At 37.1% G+C, this 23,739-nt stretch overlaps 1 protein-coding gene across 1 annotated transcript in view; it reads left to right on the forward strand.

Annotated features, from left to right (window-relative positions):
* FRAS1 (Fraser extracellular matrix complex subunit 1) overlaps positions 1-23,739 on the forward strand; it is a 171,796-nt gene that overhangs the window by 91,244 nt on the left and 56,813 nt on the right. Inside the window, exons 18-24 of the mRNA XM_053461676.1 lie at positions 93-266; positions 7,943-8,083; positions 9,451-9,594; positions 14,624-14,776; positions 15,143-15,286; positions 17,556-17,702; positions 20,589-20,729. Of these exons, the coding sequence (XP_053317651.1) occupies positions 93-266; positions 7,943-8,083; positions 9,451-9,594; positions 14,624-14,776; positions 15,143-15,286; positions 17,556-17,702; positions 20,589-20,729 (1,044 nt within the window). The remainder of the gene's footprint in view (positions 1-92; positions 267-7,942; positions 8,084-9,450; positions 9,595-14,623; positions 14,777-15,142; positions 15,287-17,555; positions 17,703-20,588; positions 20,730-23,739) is intronic.

Here is a 23,739-nt window from a genome sequence, read left to right on the forward strand (position 1 = left end):
CCAGTGACATACTACGGAAAAATCTGTTAAAATTCTGAAACCATGTGGAAAGCCTTGGGCACTCAGCGCTTGTCTTCCATTTGTATCTCCAGCCTGCCATCCATCATGTCGGACCTGCTTAGGCCCGGAAGTGTCTCACTGTACAAAGTGTATGAAGTCAGAGGAGTCCCTTCAGGCTGTACAGCTCTACAGAGGAAAGCCGTACGGGACGTGTCACACGCATTGCAAGCCTCAGTTTTATGTGGACATCAGTAGCGAATGCCAAGGTAAGCCTATTACAGCCACTCCGTTGTCCTGGAGCTTTATGATTGCGGGCGTCTCTAAACAGCCTATAGCCACATGAAATATCACTTTCTGAATGTTGCATTGTTAATATGTAGTATAACCATATTAAGGAAATTATGCATATGTTATATTATACATAAATTATTACATTTTTTATTATGATTTTTTTTTTTTTAAATGAAAATTCTGACATTTACGTGATTTCAATTTGGCGACGCATTGACAGTTGCAGATCCTGGCTATAAAAAAATCTGGCAATAGTATGTAACTGTGGACGCAAGTACAGGACACTGCCCCAGCAGATAACCTTATGCGTTATTTCAGCCCATCAACTGCACGGCAGAAAGTTATGAACAGGCAGATGGCAAACAAGCCTTTCTAGGAAGCCTTTCTCTCAAGAAGCAGATGCTGAATGTTGCTGCATAGTATTGTTCTAGCCAGATCTATCCAATAAAACAGCTTGGTGTCAGACTGCGAAGGTGCACATACAGTTTGTATGTATCATTGGCCACTGCTGCACTGGCTATTGATTGTATGAAAATGAAAGTATACCCTGTATACATTAAGTATAGCATAGATATTAGCCACATGCTGGACTCCTGTCGGTTCACCCTAAAGAAGAATGTGGAATCGGCAACGTTCACTGTTTGCATTGACTCTAGCACCATATTTTCTTATAGCTCCCTTCTGGAACATGTTTGTTTCCAGAACCTAATCCAGATTTATGAAACATAATGATTTAAGGCTATCCATCATGAATTTTAATCAGCCGATCATAAATGTTTCTAAGCGTCTGTCATTCAAAAAACAAAACTAATGGACAACACTTGAGATTTTTTTTGTGGTATATTGTTAGCTTGTTTGTATCCCTTTCAAATATTGAAAACATTACATTTTAATACCCAAAAATAATGAAAAGATGCCTTCCAGCATTTCAAATGGTCAAAAAAGGGCACTACCGTTATAGATGATGAAATACTGAGATAGATTTCGTTGACTTCTGAGAAGTTATACGCTTAAATAGGTGGGTCAATTAGAATAAGGGCAGATAAACTTTATGTAAAAAAAACCAGGTGGCTCAGGGTCCTGAAAGGGGGCTATAATTCCTAAATAGGGACACTTTTGAAAGAATCATAGGCTTGTGAGGCACATGTTTAATTTTTACCTGCCTTAGCTGTACCACTAGGTACAATTGGATTTCTGCTTGCTTTCCAGATAAGGGTCACAGATAATTCCGAGGCTTACAAGGTGGTTATTTGAGCTGTTCACCACGGATGCAGCTTAACATTACTAATGTCTTAAATACACAATGTATTGGTGGGTTTCTATTGAGCAACGTCAACTTGGGAGGTTCAGTCAATTAAGTGTGTCTTCACCCCCGGAAATCCCTCGCTCTTAACATGCACCTCGGGCAAGATTAAAAAAAATCCTAAAAAAAAGCTAAAAGTAAGTTTGAGAGCAAGGCCCTCTTTACCTAATTTATCAGTTTCTCTTAGTCTGTCAGTTCTAGATTTGTCATTCCCCTTGAATATGTGTATTGTAAGAAGTATTGCGTAAATTGTTGGTGCTATATAAATAAAAGGTAATAATGATAATAATAATAATGATAATATAGTATCCCAGGTACAATATACCAACTGGAAACTAGGATTCATATCAGTTTTTTGGGGTTTTTTTGCTTTGGTATTTTGTGAAAAAATAATTTTTAGGACTTGTGTATATTTTAAAGAGATCATTAACCTACCTTTTCCTAAAAAAACCAAATATTTTGTTAGAGTTGCTAGCTTCAGGCAGAGAAGTGTAATTAGAAATACTCTGCTTCAGCGCTCTCAATTTCCCCTTTATTGCAGTTTCCATTCTAAAGGAACTTGTAATGAGAAGCAGTTCTATAATATTAGGTCAAGAAAAATGCATCTGCAGTTGCGAAGCAAATACATTTGTCATATACTGTGAATTTATAAGGAGTAAAGGTGATATATTGTATTCTCCCCATGCTTTACCTTTTATTCAATAGAACCAGTTACACTATCTTATAATAGATGCAGCAAAGTACAGTGTTCTGTTTAAGAAATGAACACTCTTAGTGTGTTTGAATGAGGTTTTTTTTTAACTGATGGAGATTCTTACAGTCTAGTAGACTAAACGGTCTTCCATGGCAGCACATAACACCTTTGGTGTGAAATGAATCAAAGGGAAAGTCGATAGAAAACTCATTCCCATGCAATAAGAGGTTGCTTCTCAAACTTATTTTAAAACTGGAAATATAAAAAGCCAAAACACACCCTATAAATATTTTGTTTTGCTTTAACAAAGCAAAATTATATCCGCATATGCCAATATGGCCCCAGTTGAGTCTATTCATATACTTGACGCATGTTTCATGTACAAGGCATGCTGTGACACAGCGCAGAATATAAACGTCAACAGCTTCACCATGTATGTACAACCATGACGTGTGTACAATCAACATCTTTTACATCATAAACACTTAAACACTTGTAAGTAGGCTACTGTGTTGCAGTACAGCACCGACAATCATTTATACATTCATCTGTAACATATTATAAAGAAACAAAGATCATGAAAATAACAAGAAAATGGAAAAAGTTCCAGGGGAACAAAAAATAATGTATTACGGCAGGAATGACACCTGGGGTTGAGGGGATCAGATAAGAGGTGGTATGGAGGTTAATCGCCCTCTTTGAGATTGTCTTGGACAGTGATCTGTTCCCTACCCAGGATCAGGCGGTTCATAGCAAAGCACAATCACAACACATTAGATACCATGCTTCTTTGATGGTACCCTCTGTGTGAATTCCTGGAAAAAGTCCACACAGAACATATTGGTTGGAAGGGAACTTCTCTCCAGAGAATACATAGGTTCATTTTTCCAAGAAAACCCTGTGCAAAAGGATCTGCCCAGCCCCCTAGTATGCATGAATGCCCTTTGAGGAGGCTTCCCTGGATGGCCATCCATGCAATGTCCTTGTGTCCATTGCTCAACCTGCTTGATGCCTTTATAAGCCCAGTCTCTACTGTGCACCAGGAAGCCCTGGATTCTGCTGCATGATGTCCTTGACTATTAACCCCTCAACAACCAATGACATGCCTGGCACATCGTAAGGTTAATCACCCTAGGTGACCGCAAGCCCAGTTTCAGTCCTTCCAATCGGTTTCCCTTCACAAACTTGACAACATCTAGGGAAAACCAGGGTGTATTCCAGTATATCCCACCTGTCCCATTTCAGACTTCTATAGACGGAGAGCAGGTATCCCTATTTATGACAAGACCAAAGACTGATCTGCACATCAGGAAAAATGGGCAGACTAGATTATCTGCCATCAAAGTCTCTGTTTTTATGAGATGCATGAACCTGAATGTTCTATATATCTATCTCACTAAACCTTGTACTGTAGACTTGGCTTAAGTAAAATTTAGTTTTGTCTTGCACTTTTTTTTCTCCCTGACACATTATAAAGGCACTCGTCAAGAAGATCAATTGATTGATGAGGCCTTTTCTCTGTAAGTTCAATCACTGTGGGGTGTATGGCTGTTTGGAAACTTTTCGATTCACACTTTTTGTCTTTGTTTTTTGACACATGAGGAGTATAATAAAGTGGCTGTGATATTGTAAGGGAAGTGTTATTTTTTTGGTGTCATACATTCACCTTTCCTCTTTGGGTAGTCATATATATATATATATATATATATATATATATATATATATATATATATATATATATATACATATTGTCCAGAGTTTATAGAAAAATCTTTTTAGCATCAGTTTTCGGTATGTGCAAGGTGGTGATGAAAGTATTGGCAGTGTTTGACAAATCAGTAGATTACAGACTGGAAGTTTGATGTAATATGCATAGTTAACATGTTATAACAACAAGTACAGTTGATAGCTCGTGGGATTCGTAAGCCAGAATCATATCAGCCAAGACCCACCCTCTCAGGGCTTTATTTGACAGTTTGAGGAAAGCCTGCCAAATTGTGGTCAGGAGGCATTTAAGGCTATGGGTTACACAGGGTAAGACGAAGAGTAATAGTGTTCTACTAGTACAGTCTCTTCAAAGTTTTACTCTTCGTCTAATTAGTTAGTCATTATAAACAATGAGCAATAACCAATTTTATTCTGAATTTCTGCCAAGGAGAAAACATTAGCCAGAAGGTTTTTTGGTTGTTTTTTTTGTTATTTGGATCTCGTTTCCACATCATTTGGGTGACAGTACGATTGAGCACTTGTTGATGACAACACATTGAAACATAGAATTTAACAGCAGATAAGAACCATTATGTGCCTGGTTTTCCTAACGTGAAGAATCAGTCCTTGATCTCGTCATAGGTTGAGGCTAGCCATATGTATAACTGGAAACTTTCAGAGTTTCAATCCTGGAGTCTGTGGATGAAGCAGGGGTTCTCTGGGTCACAGTGCTCTGTCGCCAGGTCATGGGAGCAGCATTAAGACACTGTATTCACCTTTACCACTCTAGCTGGGTGGCTGTTCAGCTTATCTACTACCTCTGAATAAAGTAAAACCTTTTTTTGTTTACTTTACATCTAAGCCTGTGACCCTCTTGTTTTAGACTATGACCTGACATTGCCCCTCCTTTGTAATAATCATTTGTTCTGTACTTTTATTTAGATGTTTTATCACATCCCTTCCCCTCCCATCTATAGATATTGAGATCTCTTAGTCTGGTCCTGCAAACCATTAGCCATTTTAGTAGCCCTTAACAACATCAGTAAGCAATCACTTTTACCCAACCTTTTCTTCTTGTTTCACCTGCTTTTCTTTCTTCTTTCTTAAAATAATTGGAATTGTATGTGATAAATACTGAGATTCAGAAAACAAACAGCTGATTTGTTTTTCAAGTTTGAAAGTGAAGCTTTCTGTCCTTAGTAATTATAACACAACTTACCCAGATCCACAAAGAGCCTTAGAGCTGTAGACATCTATAGGCAATATATAATATATAACCAGAAATGTTCTCTATAAACTTTACTCTTTCATTTTCATGACAGTTCATTGGAAATATCTACCCTGAAAGAAAACCTCAATGCTAGTTTGACTCATAAATGGCATAATGTATTCTGTTATTGGAACCGTTCAATTACTCACAAAAGTAATTCAGATAGTGGCTTTTCCATACATTATATTTTTTGTAGTGGAAACAATTGCTGTCTGGAATAGAAAACAGAAGACGATGATAAATGACTGACATCGCCTGGTCATTTCCCCCAAGATAGTTCATCTTACATTGTACATTACTGTTTATGCTATTGTATTCAGAACAGGACGGTTGGTATCTGATTAGTACCCCTCTCTCTGCATATACTGGCCAAGGCCGACTAGTCCTTTTTCGATTCATTCATAGAGTTTTCTAGGAACACTTAATTTTCACGTGACTACTGGTTGTGATGGTTGTTGCCATGGAAACTGAAAAATGTGTTCTGTTTTGTTTTTATGTAATTAAACTTTCAGTAAAAAAAAATAAATGATAGATCTGCTAAGGTTTCTTTGCTTACGGGGCAGGTTACTGTAGATAATAAAGCACTCCTCCTCCATGGTCCAGTGATTCTTGAAGAAGACAATCAGTGGCAGGAAAGCACCCTCATTGAAATTAATAGTAGTGCTTTCCACGCATGCACACAGGGGGCTGAACAGACCTCCGTCCGCAGTGTTTGTCATCACTGTATCTGACTAGGGTTCTATTTATCAAGTGCTCAGCTAAAGACATCTCTGGTATTGAAAATTGCTGGTGGGTAATACATATGGGGGATTCTCCCGAACCCCCCATGCAATTGCAAAAGGGACAGCTCAAACGGACCTCTCAACCATCCTATTCATTAAAGTGTATATGATGGCTAAAGTGTCTCTTTAACTAGCTAGAGAGTGCAATTAATGTAGGACAGCACCCTTAACAGTACACGTCGAGTCATCACCCACGAACAAAGATTTTATTGATGATGTTTTTCTGTATTTGATCATTTTTAATTTTACATATTTAGTCATTTGTTTGTTGTGCTGTATTCGATCTGTTGTAATCATACAGAACTTTCCTAACGACACAGGCCTCTTCCCTAGCGGGTCTGATGTTTGATAAATATGACTCTCCCTTGCACTGCTTTCCCAGACAGGCAGACTTTGATAAATGGTATGCTTTCCTGCTCACGGCCTGGCAGTTTAATGAATGCACACATCATGTTCAGCACAAAATAGCAACTGTCCAAGTTTCTCAGCCTTGACAAAACATACAGTCGATGGACAGTAAAAATGGAAGGATGGAGGTAATGCGATGATGACAAACACATCGCGCGCCATAATGTTATACTAGGCGAGATAATTACGCCCTAAACGGCTCATTGGATTTCAATGCACAAAAATGAAAAGATGGGAAATACGATAAAATTCCGTGAACTGTGTATAAGGAGACATCTGTGCATATCTATATGAAAATGGCTGCTTTAAACTGCTAAATATTTTATGGGTATTTTGAAACCAAGCATTATTGATTGTTTTTTAAGCCATCGTACATGGAATGGGCAATGGAGTAATACTTAAGCATGTGCTTTAAACCACTTTACAAGATAATATTCACTTATGTTCTCTATTTAGTTGCATCTCAAAGTAACAGTAAATTTGTTCATGGAGGCTGATCATCAGAAAGTACTCATGCTATTCCTTTGGTGGGGACAAATGTGACATCTTAAAGTTGTAATATCTAAATCTGAATTCTAGGTTTTATCTTAGATGGGAAAACGTCTCTTTAAATGGTTGTGAAGGCTTAGCTTTAAATCTCTTTAAATGGTTGTGAAGACAGTGCTGGTCTTCAGCCAGGTTGACAACCCAGTTACGTTGAGGGACAACCTGGAAAGTTGAAGTATATCAATGATTTCCTCTGTTGCTCCTCTGATTCTTGTACCTATCAGACCATATCAAATCCAGTAAGTGGGAATATAAGCCTATGTATAAGATGGTGATTTTTTGAAATTTAGAATATCAGCACTGATTTGAAGAGGGCCCAGAAGAAGGCCAGAAACTTCTTGACATAAAGCAGTTTCAATAACATTAAGAAACACGCCTGGCAAGAATGTATTCTGTCCAGTGCTGTGCAACAGACATTAACAATCCACACAAAGCAGACAGAGAAACACAAAAAACTGGTCATATACCTTGACAAATTGTATTCTAGATTCCTTTTGGTCATAGTTGGAACTGCAAAAAAAATAAATGTAAAGAAAGCAGTGTCTTCAGTCCAAGTCAAGATATTGGGTAGGAAAGAGATGGCTGGATGGTCAAGGTGTTTGGGGATGAGCATGGAAGGCAGCTCTAAAAGTGGAGATCATTGGGCTGGATAGAGTATAGATAGGAACAAGAAGGAAATGCCAAAATGTTTGCAACTTATAGCAACACGAGTGGATAGATGGAATGTGCTTTTGGGTGTGTAACATGCCAGCAGTTCTAATAGCAGTCTACAAGGTTTATGTTGTATGGATACCAACCGGTAAAATCAAAATCTGGGACATTTCCTTGTCTTTGATGTGGAGTAAGCATTTGCAATGCTTTGTAAACTATTGTATTTCACCTCACAAGTTGGTTAGAAACCTTCTGGCCTATGTATTGATTCCAACTTTGTTTTCTTGCAGAGTGCCATTCTTCATGCCAAAGCTGTGCAGGAGAAGGCCATTTAAACTGCACAGCTTGCTCTTCTCCAGATGTTCTGTATCAGGGGACATGCTTGAAACAGTGCCCTGAGGGCTTCTACAGCAAGGATTCTGCTTGCCATGGTGAGTAGCAGCTTAAAACTGATTTAGAACCAGAGTTACCATGGTAATAAAATAAATGCACACACACATTAGTTATGTGTGCGTGTGTGTATATATATATATATATATATATATATATGTATATATATATATATATATATATATATATATATAAAATCCAATGATAGTTACCGGCACATTTCAGTCTATTTTATTGTAGACTTTCATCATGTCCTGATGAAAGTCTACTATAAAATAGACTGAAACGTTGACCAGAAAATCGTTTGTGTAATTATTTATAGAAGTCCCTGGAGTGCCGGTAACTATCATTGGATTTTATATGATTTATTGCTACGGCTATTTGGCACCGGGCAGATAAGCAGTGGTTGGTGTGCAATTGTAATTCTTGGACCTTATATATATATATATATATATATATATATATATATATATATATACACACACACACACACACACACACCTAATACTATTTTGTACCCAAATCATGAGTACCGAAACATAAACTCTTTAACCCCTCCCGGGGGCTTTTATCAAGCGAAGGGAGAATGAAAGCTTCATTATGCTTCTTTGCAGACTCAATGTAGTAACAGGTGTATCCCTCGGTATAGCATGCCTAAGTTTGACCTCTCATAGACTTTTTATTTTACTTTTTTTTGCGAAGCCTGAGGATCTTGTGATTCTTGGTTCCACTGTGGTGAAAACCCATGGCTGGTGCTCCATGTGGCCATAGTGGAAACAATGTTCCCAGTCTTCCTCTTCTGTGGCAGCACTCCCCAGCCCTTTTGTAGCCCCTTTCTTTTGTTACAGACTGAAGCCTAAAGAGGACTGGATCTTCTAGGGTACTGAAGTCTTTAGCCCACCTCCCCCACCAAAAATCTGTAACCATCTGTGGTATTGTGCAATAGGAATAAAAAAATCATTAAAAAGTGATTTTATCGTTATCTACTAGTCTATATAGGTAGGAATGAAGAGGAGAAGGACATAGAGGTATGGAAACAATTTGGTCTAAAGTGTGCCAAAACTGACGTACCAGGTAGACCTAGAAGAGGGCCCCCTGCATATATAGAGAAAAGAAAGAAAGGTGAAAAGCCAGCACCCAACTACAGGCTAATAAATTAGCATATATATATATATATATATATATATATATATATATATATATATATATATATATACAAAACACAAATAAACACAGGCACAGTACGTGCATAGAGTCAGTAGTAAATTAGTACATTTATAGATCAAAAATATAAGTACATCTGTAAATACTAAAACTATGCTGTGATGGAAAGCACCACAATGAAAAATACATTATATATTTATAATCAATATATTGATGCAGTGTTTTCTCTTAATCCCGAATATAGCATGCCACCCATCTTGCAAAGATTGCAGTGGCCCTACAAGTGCAAATTGCCGGTCATGCCACCCCCATGCTGCTCTCATTGATGGAACTTGCAAGACCACCTGCGCAGAAGGACAGTACCTAAACTTAGTAGGATATTGCGTGGGTAAGTGTAACTGTGCATAAAGCTTATGCCTGAGAATGTTCCCTCATCACTGTATGTCTTATTGTGAGATATTTCTATGTAATACCCAAGCTGGATTTGTTTTTTGTGATTTCCATTCTTGACACAAAGAGAATATAAAGTTACTAACTCCTAAAGTCCTTTTTGTTTTAGTGGTAGAATCTTGTTTTTGTATAACAATATTTCTGAAATTGAAACTGAATTATGAAAAAATATATTTCATAGGCTACCTATAACGCTTTTGTGTTCTGTTTCTTTTGTAAATCTTTTGACAAGTGTCAGATTGGACAGTTTTCATGTTAAGTGTGAAAACAACATTGAATACAAAATAGGGAAGCATACAACCTAAAAAGCAAAAAAAAGGCACAAACATTTAGAGTTCCGGCTGCTAAAATAATAATGACCATTAAGTACAGAAAGCAAAGCAAGAATTGAGTGCATACCCAGAGAATACCATTCAAAATACACATATCTAAGCATAAATATTGGGGATTCTGTCACACTATATGGCCATATATTGCTTAGCCCGCCTCTACATCACAGGACCCCAAGATGCCAAAAATTTCACATTGAAAAACTGAATTGCACAATCATCCCAAATGTGGCCTTTCAGACCCCAAACAACCAGACAAACCCATCCATGGGTGGTATCACTGTACTTGGGAGATGTTGTTGAACACATATTGGGGTGTTGTTTGGTAGTGAAATACACCAGGAGCTGTAACTTTATACCTGAAGTACAAGTTGTGTAAAAAAAAAGCACCAAAAATATTACTACAACAAAGTTGGGCAAATGCTAGTGGTAGAATGAATGCATGGAGAAATTTTAAATACCAGCATCTTAAATATCCTGGTGTGTCTAGTGTTAAAAAATATGTGGTTTGATGGGGGGGTAAATTGAACTGGCCGGCTCCGATAATCTCCCAAACAGGACATGGGGGCAAAATTACCAGATTTGAAAACAAATAGTTTTGAAATACCAAAACGCTGAGTATTTTTTGAACTCAGGACAAATATTAGAACCTAGTTACAAGGTTTTTTCATTAGCTTTGTCCAATTTATCACTATATTTTTACCACAAAAATGGTCCTTAAGGGGTTAAACAAACTTTCATACATTTCAATAAATTGTGGACAATAAAAAGACACTTACTTACAATATTGCAAATTACTTTTGAGGCTTACTATGGCATTATGTAAAAGCATTGTTATCAGTGACATTATTTAGCTGGTCAGTGGAATCCGGAACATTTCCGGGGACAGGTGGTAGGTAGGAGCGGAAGTGTCACACCAATATTTTCCCCCAAAAATGGGGGCATCTTTGGCAGCCATCAGACATTATTGTGCGGAGCTTTCCAATGAGCTTTGAATTGGATAACGTTCACGTGGGCACCAACCTTCCTGGCATCTTTTCAAACAAACCCCTATTTTTGTAAAAACTATATTTATGCTTTTAGGCAGTGTATCAAAAATGTTTATGTTGTCATTCACAAGTTACACTTCACAAGTTAAGTGATCTTCTAGATACATTGGTTATGCTGTGTTTTCCTTGCTCCTTGGAGTCTTAGCAGACAACATTTAAATCAGATAGATAAGTCTATACTCATCCATTCACTTTATGAAACTAGATGAGTAGCACTGAACTGCTGCGTATCCATCAATCCTAATGGCTTGGAAGTCGTGTTTTTCTGAAATTAAGTTTTAAGTAAAATCTTAAGCTGTATCTTATTTTAGGGGCTCAATGTTTATCTTTTTCCATCACATAAGTAAATCCATCATCCCTCCAACCAAAGAAACCTGTCTATATGTAATGGTTGGTCTGCCTGAAACTTGTTTGGGGCATATATTTACGTAGCCTTCCTTTTGTTTCCTGATCCCCTTAACAATTACAAAACCAAAATCTGAGAAGATACATAATAAGTTACAATTTGGAGAAGTCCTACAAAAATGTTTTTTTTGGGTAAGGCATGTATTGGAAATGTCCATTACATGGAGAAATAAGTGAGGAATGGTTAAAGGATACATGTCAACGAGGTGTGAACGAGTTTCCAGCAGCACACAAACAAATGGAAGGAAAACAACTGGAATGGCATTGGACCCCCTATTAACCATGGGGAGGAGGCAATAAACAAATTTACGGGTGAAGCCGCCTAGACAGGGTGATAATTATCCAGTTAAAATGTAGGTTTGAACGATTCTAAAGCAAATTAAATTCTGCCTTAAATTGCTTTGGATATGTTAATTGTTTATAAGTCAATAACTACTGCTTATCTACTGGTAATAAAATATAATGGTAGATATTGTTTCAATCAGAGATTCTTTACTTAAAAAAAAAAAAGCCCAGTAGTCACTATTCACATAACATGGATATGTATTTTGGAGGGCATCATATTTTAAATAATTCTGGGTGCCTGCCTTTTGCTTCATTTCAGTTCCATAACTATTAAAATAATTTTGTGCAAACATAACTGTATTGCAGTTTTTCATTAACACGATTCGTTTCCTGACTCCAAAAAATGGATTACAATAAAATCATTATTAAGTTTCTTCAATAAATCTTATATACCATGGCTTTTTTCATTATTTTGGGTTTTTCAGGCAAGCGCCATTGATTCACTTAAAAGCATTTTACTTTTCTATCACACAGATAAAGGATTGAATTGACATATTAGGCACAAAACAAATGTTGCAGCAATGCTGGTCATCCAATGTAATTTCAATGTGTGCTGTTTGTTTTTATTGATGTTTAGTAATTTACCAGATATATTTTTCAATATAAAACCATTCCCAGTATGGAATCCATGAGTCTGCTTTCAGTCCTGCAGTTTGTAGATTCCTTAATTGTAGTCAAGTTAATAACCCCTAGAGTAAATTATTGTAGCTTCATCAATCTGCCTTCTAAGCATAGATTGTGTAGATGGGCTTTTGTATAAATCATACCTATTTATCATCTAAATAGGGGGGGCTTAAGAAGTCACATGATGGCTAGAGTGCCCCTTTAATATGCATATACGGTAGAACTACCTCTGGACGCTGTAACTATTGGTCTGATTTGTTTTCTATGCGTTGTGCTTTAATTCCAGCAGTAGTTCCCCACCTATAAAAGCAAGTGATAGAACGTGATGAAATAGATCAATAGTTGAGTCACGCCATGTTGACAGGCAAGTCAAGCTCTTCAGGCTAGACCAACTAATCTGAAAAGGTTATTTTCTGACTGGCTACCATATTGACAACATCACACATTGACTATGTGCACCAAAATACCTTGAGTTTAGTGGATAAAATGCCTTAGACTCAACAAAATGATCTTGACTCCTTAGGAGGAGACAAGTTGAGGACGAAGTTCATTAATCTCAGTAGGACTGACAGTCTCAATTATGAAAATACTTTGGTCACTTTTTATTAATTTGCGGCAACATTTCATGAACCCCCAGGTCTTTTTTTGAAGTCATCCCAGAACTTGTACCATATCCCAGCACAGTTTTGTTCAGCATCTTCTGACTTTTAAAATATGGGGAAGTGTTTCCTCTACATATTCTATTACTACGAAGAAATAGGTAACGCTGCAACATACTTTATATTGCTTCTCGGAGCTGAAGAGAGAGCGGCAATCTTTCTCACCCTGCTGACATATGTGTTATTTTTATTGCGGTCCTGCATCCTTCAGCTGTAAACTGCCTTTTCTCTTTTTCGAGAGTTAAAGGTTTGATAAGATTTTATTAATGGGCCAGATAAGTTGAGTTATTCCTCGGGTTCCCCCTTAGACAAGCCGCTCAATACTATTGATTGCCTACTTGGGTTTTGTGCTTGAAACATCTATTAAGCACCTCACCTTTCAACCTTCCTATCCATCACCCGAGAAGCAATTGTTCCCCGTTCCCAACTAGTATCTTCGATTCTCAGTGTGACTAGTTTTATCCATAGGTTATAATGATCTACTACTCCATTGTACCTTTTATATGTATGGTAAGTAAATATTTATTTTGTTAAGTAAAACAATAAAGACTAAAGACCCTTGCAAGTTAATTTAAAGATTTACAGAGTGGAGGTCTCAATTCTAGCGCAGGTAGCGCTATTGGAAGAGCAGAAGTCACACCAGATTGTTTAGCATTTATTAAAGTTATTTATTATTATGCAAAATATACAGCATAATAATAAAAATCCATATAAATTAGATATTTAAAATATGAAAAAAAATGGTATAATTAAAATAGTCTACTTATAAAAACTATTTAAAGGGTATACTCAAAAATGCATTATTGGCTTTAGGATCATTAAGAAGTTTACTGCAAGTTTAAAATGAAAAAAAACCTAAAAACATAAAATGTCTATTGTTCTGAGTAGAATACCAGCTTGTTGTAGTTATAATTTTGTTAACAAACTTGCATAACTTTCATCTGATGTTCATTGAAATGATTCCTATAACACTTTTTTGCATGGTCAGTGTTAATATTGAGCTATTGCACATTAAAAATGAAGGCACAGGCAATTTATGAACCATTGTATGAGCTTTCATAAAATAAACTGATCCTAGTTACTAATAAGTAGCTTTCGCAATTCTAAAATCTTCTGAACAAGTGCCTAATGTTGTTTGTTGTTAGCTACTTTGTTTACAGCAATGTTTTATATTTTGGTACATTGGTCATATAATTTAATATGAATCATGTATTAAATCAAAATTTTTTAAAAAAATGAGGGCACAAGTTCTAGAAATTGGTTTATATGCTCTTAGAATTTTTAGCTGATGCTAACGTGTAATTTTATTGTATCACATTCAAATTCTTTAGTTGAGTAGACTCAAGCGGAGTAGATTGAACTGTAACATGCTTAAAAACTGAACATCAATAACATACCATAAGGTTTTTTAAATTTCTGGATTTACTGTTAATTTCTAGTCTTCAAATTCACTTTTTTTTGCCAGTAGTTGAACATAGAACAGACTTGCTATGATCTTAATTAAAACCCTCAGAATCCTATTACTGACTATCACTTCTTGTTTTTCTCTTTTTAAGATTGTCACCCTCAGTGCCAGTTGTGCGTCGCCAACCTGCACCACACGGGCAGTGTTTGCTTGAAATGTCCGTATTCTCGGTACTACCTTTGCGAAGAACGATGCGTCCCTGAGTGTCCTGCTGGATTTTACGCAGAGGGTCGGACCTGTAAACGTAAGCAGCTTCTTATGGAAAAAAAGTTGTGTGTAACATTTTCTTACAGTGTATGAGTTTTCTTGGTCTGTTGTCATGTACTTGATGCCAAGAATAATCCAGTAAAAAGCTTTGATTAATTATGGGCTCAAGGGTGATGGTGGGATTTGGGACCTATATATATATATCCTGCAGGAACAAGAAACATGGTAAAACTATAAAGCACAAATGAATTGTACATTTCTCTGGAGCCATTTAGGTTGGTGCTAGCTAGTTTCTGCCTTCACTTTCTTTGTTTTTGGTGTCCCTTTGCTTTGTAACAATTATGAAGATAATAAATCAGTTGGTTGGTCCTTTTTTATGACTCCTTACGTGTTTTCCCTACAGGCTGCCACCCCTCCTGTAAAGGCTGCAGTGGGCCCGGAGTGACCTCTTGCTCTTCTTGTGGAAAAGGCCTTGTTTTGTCTCACAATGGCATGTGTCTTCAGTCGTGTTACCAAGGCTACTACAGTGAGGGCAGTGTTTGTAAAGGTCGGTATCTGCCCAGTAATCGGCATTCCTCAGCCTTAGAGTGCTGTTTGCTCTTTTTAAGGAACATATCTTAAAGCAATTTGAGATTAGGCCGGCAAATCTCCTTTTTTCAATCTTTGAATTAAATATGTGGTAAATACTTTTAAGGTTTCTCAAGTGCTTGACTAGGAAAGGATTTTTTTTTGATAGGGCCTTGGCATAACACAGTTACGGCTTTTACCCACCCTTTGGCTTCTTAAGCTTCATGCCAAATTGGGGAAGCCCATTTCATTTGGCTGTTGATATACCTCTGTGTTAGTCTTTGGAACATGAAAGCTTGCTTTTTGGAACTCAGTGAAGTCTCAACTTACAGCTCATTCTGCTTCTCACTTTACAGCTAAGATGCCACTATAATGCCACTATAATACACATTTTGATCTCATGGACCCAGATCTCTGCGGGGGTAGTGGCCACATAACAGAATATTAAAACATACATTGCTTCCCGTCTCACCAGCCCCCTTAATTGTTTCATTGAACGGGTCCATTCACCATCTATGTACATACCATCAGAAACCTTTGTGTGCAGATACGTGGTAGAGGTTGATACAGTGAGTAAATGGAAACATGCATGGGAAAGTCATATGGCTATCCTGAATCTAAGACAAGAGGCAATTAAGGAGTCTTTACCCCAAGTAAAAAAATGTCGGCTAGATGATGGAAACAAAAGCCTCACTTTGACTTATAGTTTTTGTTGGCTAATTGAAATTCTGGGACTCATACGGTGGTTAGGTTATGTATAAAGAGAGACTCACGAGAGAGAGCCCATGGAAATGTTCCCGACTTGGATATGTTTTGACTACCCGGGCAAGCCACACCTATGATGTCTTTATTGGGGTCATACAACCATGTCTTAACCTGCCCGAAGCACGTATCTTGCTAATGACTCATTTGGGAAGTGGGATAATATTATTGCATTATTTATTATGTGCAAGTTAGTCAAGAACTGTATTTGGAAGTGGGTAGATCTGGCCAGAAAGCACGAGTTAAGAGGTCCTTGCAACCTGTGATGTTGAAAAGTGGATTTCATTAGACTTGTGCAAGCTTCAAAAAAATGTGACCATACAGCCAAAGAATTTAAAGTGCGCTGGACATTTTCTTGATGTACTGAAGCAGATTTATTGAAGATCAAATTGTGATTAACAAAATAACAATCTACTTATTAGAAAAATAAATACAAGACAAATATTTTAATAAGTAACTGTTTTTGGTTCTGTTCTTCAATGTTTAACGTCTTTTCACGAACCAAAAATTGTGAAGTACTCTTAAACCTGCAAGAAGAAATGTCAAGTATGAATATGAAGGGGAAAAGTCTGAGTTAACAGTTTTGAAAGAAAAAGCAAGTTCAATTATAAAGAGATTTAGATTACCGGAGGGGGTGCCAATCATTATATTTACCTTCTTTCAAGAGCACCATGAATAAGTGTTTTTGGAACTGCTACAGAGAAAAGTAATGGGTGCTTTGAAACTGGACTATAATAGGCGTCCTACTTAATTAAGTTGCAATAAATACATCTATGTGTGCATACAAATGAAATATATATGTGGACAGTAACATCAGAAAGTAAACACCTGGCTATTCTAATCTGCCCACTTGCTACTAATTCTTTAGGACAGCTTTACGCACTTCTTTCTTGAATTCTGAATTCCTTTGCACTAACTTCACTGAAAGTCTGTTCCAGGTATCAACTACCCTTTTTGTAAAGTCGAATTTTCCCACATGAGTAGAATTTCCCTTACACGAATAGAATTTCCGTGCATTCCAGCTGTGGCTTTCCATAAAGAGCGTGTCCATTAGAACTTACTGAAGCAAAATAATATATTTTTTTTTCTTTAAATCAGTTTTTCCCCCACAGTAACGGACAAAATACAGCACTTGGGATCATTGTTTTTCTTTAGGAAACATATTCTGATTTGCTGGGCAACTTAATGATGAAATTTACTAATGATTGTGGATTGACGTGCAGTATACCCCCTTTTTTTTCAAATATTTTTATTAAAGTTTTTCCAAAAAAACATTTTTGTAACATAACAAATAATAAAAAATTATACATAGTAAATACAAAAGCATACTTGAATTTACATACATATAATACATGTAAAAAAAAATAGAATATTCAATATATACAAAAGAACAGCAAATCACAAAAATTATATAAAAAAAAAATGAGTGTTAAAATTACGGCGTTTCCATTTTCTGATCATTCTCGTGTCGTATCTCTTTTGCTCAGCCTGTAACAGTCAGTGCTTGACGTGTGACTCTGCATCGGGCTGTACGGCTTGCAAGGACCCAGGCAAGGTTCTGCTGTTCGGCGAATGCCAGTATGACAGCTGCACCCAGCAGTACTATTTGGACCACAGCGCTGGAACATGCAGAGGTAACATACCCAACAAAGAGAACGTATGAACGTGTTTAGAGGCTCCTTCTTAAAGTCTCTACGGGGGGCCCAGTGACTATTACTTTCACTCTCTTATTTGCTAAGCAAATAAATCTTAGACTGTCCGTCATGTTCTTTCTTCAGATAAAGTAGAACTCCCAAAATTGTTTTTTACAAGTGTCACGTCCAAAACAAATGTTCCATGTTTTTTATTGTTTCTGATTTTAAAGCGATTCTGGTATTTAGATAATGCAATATTTTCGAATGTCAAATAATAGAATAGGACACTTGTTATAATTATAAGGTGTTGAGAATATATTAGGGTATTAATGCTTATTTGTAAGGGACAAAATGTATTATTCTTGTTTTTTTTCCAGTAAAACAAGCAGTTTTCACTTAGAACCACTGGCTGTTACAGCAGTACTGCGTGTCTGCGCATGAACATGATGGTGCACAAATGCACAGGCATTAGAAGTAAATTGTCGATGCTGAATAAATGATAATATATAATAATATACTGTATACAGGGTTACTCAAAAATATCTGAAATTACAGAAGACAGTTGAAAATTCAATGGCGACCTCAGTCAAGAAGAAAAGGCAAACCACATTTATTAAGGCATTCCTTTTATTTGATGTTCCTAATGACGCGTTTGGCGCCAGGAGACCTTTCTGGCATGACAATTAACCCCTTAATTGGGTAGCTAGCAGACTCCAAGCTAGGAAATTATCTCTAACCTGGAGGGAATAATGTAGAGTCAATATTGCCAAGGATAAAAGCCTTATTGGTTTACACTTGACTGTTTTGCCTTATTATTCTTGCCGGTGGATACATGTTTTCTCCCTGGTTTAGCAGCCAGGAGATTTGATAAATTGAACCCATACAAAAGGCCAAGTGACAGGCGTTTGTAATGGATCCATTGTGTGAACTGCCGGTGAACCTTTCTGGTGATATTATGATAAGCTCTGTTTGGCTAAGACTAAGTCTGCATTTTTGTGGTCATGCCAGCTTTATTAGCACTTATCATGTATTCTCATCTTTCAGTACTTCTATAATGCAGACTTTATTTCCTTCCATTTTTGCAAACACGTTTTTGCAGATGTTAAACACACACACCTTGGTAGCCAAGTTTTCCTTATATTAACCAAAATATTTTCACTTTCTTAGCCTACAAAAAGCGGTGAAACGGTAGGGGTTTAATGCCAAGTAAGCACAGACCTCCATTGCAGCTTCCATATGGCAAGTGTTGCAAGGTGGCTAGTCAGCCAGTCTATATTATCTATGCATATTATATATATATATATATATATATATACATATATATATACATATATATATATATATATATATATATATTGCTCTTCACATTTACCAACTATCTTGGTTGATTAGAATGCTGGCCATTCCATAACAATACAGGCACGTCCCTTACTATTTTCCTGATTAGGAATTTTGGAATCCATATTACAGATCTGGCAAAAGTAGGTTTTTTGTAATTGTGATAAAACATTAAGTACATAAAAATAGCAAGTGTGGAAATGAAACACTTGCAAAGAATTCTCCCTCGGCTCAACTCCCACTCGCTGCACAGTGGTGTGGGAGGGATGTCGACTTGTCTGTTAGCAGTTGATGGCTGGAATAATTTCCTAATTTGACATATCTGTCGGTTCCGTTTGAAGTCTCACTTTGTAATCTAATTGCAGACTGGATCAAGCTAGGCTTGTATAGATCATCAGACAATAGACCAGAAACGATTTTTTATTTAGCGCCTGTAGAGTAAGATTAGTAGCGAACTAGAATCGCCCAGATCCATCAGCCTAGAGAAGTAAATAAGCAAAGCTCAAGAGTGTACAAGAGCAGATTTTTTGGTCAAAGAAGGTGTTGTTTTTACCTTGTTTTTTTACCCAGTCTTTAACACCCTGACTGTTCTCTATTAGCATTAAATGTGTTATTAAAAAGTGTTCTGAAAATTGTTGTGCTGATTTTTCCAGCTCCATAACCTCGTGGAGTTTTAGAATATCCTCACAAATACATTAAAATTGAGTAAGTCCATGAATGGCGGACAAAATGAGATTCTACACATCTGGAACCTGTTTGGAAGCTTTAACTCTCTTCACTATTTATTACGTAGGGCCAACACTGGCAGGTTCCTCCAGCGTAAAGCGCTGACTTGGCCCCGTATAATGCATAATTCAAGAGGTGAGAGGACGAAAGAAATTTAATTTAGTTAATTATGCAGGGTCAGCCAAACTTGACATAACCTTATTGGAGATGTGCCTTCACAATGTATAGTGAAGTCAAGGAGCTGTAACCACACCTCTCCCACACACTCTCCTTTTAGTGAATATACCCCTAAGGTTTTGGGATTGGTAAAGTGTAATTTGGATTGAGCACCAGACTACTGGTTTTGAATGCCGGCCTCTCCGTACCCAGTGTAGACATTTTATGGGAGGAAATCACTTTGAACTTCTTTTGATTCAAAGGTTGAATGCAAACCATTTATCTTCTTTGTATAAAAAGGTTCTAAGATTGGAATTATGTTCCTGCCTGAACTGTAATCTTTTTGCTTTCAAAAGAAGATTTCCACCTAAAACTTGGTTTAATAGAGGATACTCTACTTTTAGACTTTATATTTAAGCTATCGATTTTCTTTAAGCTAAGGTATTCTTCTTGCGTGTCTGTTGTATGACTTATGTTTTACAAAACCATCTCCAGATAAGAACAACTTTGGATGGAATTACTTTCCTGTCGATAAATATAATCTATGAGAACTACTTTTTTCATTTCTGTGGATTCCAACAAATAGCATGCCACAGTTTTCATAACCTTTCTCCATTTTCTGAAGTGGTTTTACTCACTACTTACTGTATTTCTTTCCTTTTCTAGAATGTGATTGGAGTTGCAATGCCTGCAAAGGCCCTCTCAAGACTGATTGCTTGCAGTGTATGGAGCAGTACGTTCTACACGCCGGAGGCTGTGTTCAGCAATGTCCACCCTCTTTTTACAAACACGGGGAGATGTGCCAAGGTAGGTTTCTTGGGTGTTAACTGTTTGAGGTTGTGGACAGGTGTCTTTTATACTGATAACAAGTTCAAACAGGTGCCATTAATACAGGTAACGAGTGGAGGACAGAGGAGACTCTTAAAGAAGATGTTACAGGTCTGTGAGAGCCAGATATCTTGCTTGTTTGTAGGTGACCAAATACTTATTTTACCGAGGAATTTACCAATGAATTCATTAGAAATCCTACAATGTGATTTCCTGTATTCTTCCCCCCCCCATTCTGTCTCTTATAGTTGAAGTGTACCTATGGTGAAAATTACAGGCCTCTCTCACCTTTGTAAGTGGGAGAACTTAATAATTGGTGGCTGACTAAATACTTTTTTGCCCCACTGTACATGCAATTTATTGGGTGCTATCCTTAAAGTGTGAGACCAATTGTCTACCCTAGTCCATTCCTAAATGAAGTCTATTCATACCGAGAGTATAATAAATTAAACAATAAATACAAGGGTGATATCTCTCTCTCTCTCCCGCTCTCTCTCTCTAGAAATAAAAGCTAAATAAAAAGATTTTCTTTAAAAATGTAGATTTTGCCCAGTTTTAATTCTTCTAACTACAAACTTTTCTTTTTAACATATATTGATTATGTTTTTTTTGTGAATTACCATCTTGCTGAAGTTTTTAATTATCGTTATATATCATACTGATGGGAATGATTATGCGTGATACCCTAATGTAATAAAACTTGGGCTAATAGCTAGATGCCAAAGCAATCTTTGCTAAATGATAAATGGGAAGGGAAACTTTATACACAGTGGATAAAAAATCTAGCAGTAAAGAAACATAACCCAAGTGATCCATGGCTTTCAGTGATAGATCTACGACAGTCCATTTTTAGTGAGGCATGTGACTTACAGGCAGGTAATTCTCTCGAAGAATACCTGATGGTTGCCATAATAGTGGACATGGGGTATTATAACCTTACTAAAATATGTTCATTTACATTGTATCGTATCCAGAAAAATACATTTTTTTGCATTGTGTTGTAAGAAGTGTCCTCCTACATTGTGTCATCTTGATTGCCTTGTTATATTAGCTAATGAGCCAGTTGCCTATTTTGAGCTGTAACAGGATGGTGAAACAGCTAATGATTTCAAGTATAATGGTTGGAACGATATAACTGTTGGAGGGGAATAGTCATTTTCAGTATCAAGATTTTAGTAGTCTTTACAATCAAAAGGGAAACCGGACAATGAAATGTTTTGTGCCACCTTTAAGGTTTGCGTCTCTGTGTCGTACGTCTGCTTTTCCATGAGAAATGATGCTCGGTTATTTATTTCCAACATCTTTCAGACAGCAAGGCTATGTATCTGTGCATGCTTGCGTGTGCGCGGCGATTGGGAGCTTGTATGCAATTAGCTCAGGAGCGCCCTCTTTTGTCAGAAAAGGGTTCAATCTTGCATGGTCTTTCACGTGTGCAGGTCACATGAAGACTAGCAGTTCAGTTTTCTTGTTTCTCTAAATCTCACTCTCCATATTCCTCTTGTTATTGCCATTTTATTTGCCTTTCAATCTATGTTCCAGAGAAACTCCCACAGAAAAAAACATTGTTTGCGTGGCTCGGTTTCTGCCAGTGTATTGGTCACTTGACTGTTCATGATGTATCGACAAATGCAATCTCTTTAGTAAACCACCAGTTTCTGCCCATCCGAGCTTATGCAGAGTTACAGTGAAAGAAGGCGAAAATGGTAACTCTCACTGAAGTATTTGTCAGTAGTTCTCCCAAATGAAATGATGAAGTATTGCTTCAGAATTGGCATCTCAGTCTCTCAAGAAGAATACTTCTCTTTACTATACTGGCTTCTGCGTTTAATATAAACATATATTCTGGTCTAGGCATAGGGTGGCAGGTCCAAGGGGGCAGCAGCTCTGAATGGGTGGGTGGGAATATCAAAGCTATATTGCAGAGGTTTTCAGGTATATCATGTCATATCCCTGTGATCTGCACAGAGAAGGCTGTCAAAAGACCCCCATCTTATGGTAGGTCTCCCTTATCAGAACTTGAGCTGACTGACTGCAACTAATCTTAATTTATGTCATTTTAAACTCTTCTGAAGGCAGTGTGAGTCATGAAGGGAATTAATCTTATCACCTTGATATGCCAGTGAGTATAATACCAGTCAGTTTAGCGTAAAGCTTCTTTAAGCTTGGATACTTGGCTTAGGGGGTATTTCACCATCATCCTGGATCCATAGAGTACTTAGGTCCTCATCTAAACCCTCACTGACTACTTACGAAAGTGTTATCTTTTTAGCTAATAGCGAGGGGCTTAATCTTATTTAGCTTAATTAAAACTCACTGGTTAGTGTATGTTTGATAAGCAGAATATGTATAGAATTTCAAACTAGAAATAAAGACACCTGGAGGCATGACTTTTGGCTGCCTGCGACATATCCCCCTGCATCTTGATCTGCACACACCTAGAACCAGAGTCACACACCTAGAACTCTCCAAAGTATTCAAGTGCAGACCTGTTAAAACTTCTGTTGACTGTTTATCATGCAAAGACTACTTTCCTGTGCATGTCAATGCAGTCACACATAATATAATAGCCGTTGATATTTAATCCCAGGTTCTTACATCTCTGGATTGATTCATTCGTCTACTGACAGAGCCGTGAAAAGGTTAGGCAATATTCCCATGATAGCTTTGTTTTCAAAGCCTTCTTTTGACGCGGTGAGAAAACGCAGAAGAAGTGCCATCATACCTTGGCAAGATATTTTCATTATTGTGTTACCAGATGCATGGCTTACTCTCTTTATTTGTCTTCAGGAAATTAACTTGTGAAAGGTGTAAAGCACTTACGCTGATGATGCCTCTGCCAACTGCCTCTGAAAAGCAATATAAAGAGAAGTACTTTAACCCTGCTCAATAACACCTATTGAATTTGAGTCCATAGTTCCTACCTCTTCTTATATAAAGAACTTATATATATTTAGACGAAATAAGAACTTTGTCATCAGATATGGAACAT

This window comes from Spea bombifrons, chromosome 1 (assembly GCF_027358695.1).
Source record: "Spea bombifrons isolate aSpeBom1 chromosome 1, aSpeBom1.2.pri, whole genome shotgun sequence".
Taxonomy (NCBI): domain Eukaryota; kingdom Metazoa; phylum Chordata; class Amphibia; order Anura; family Pelobatidae; genus Spea; species Spea bombifrons.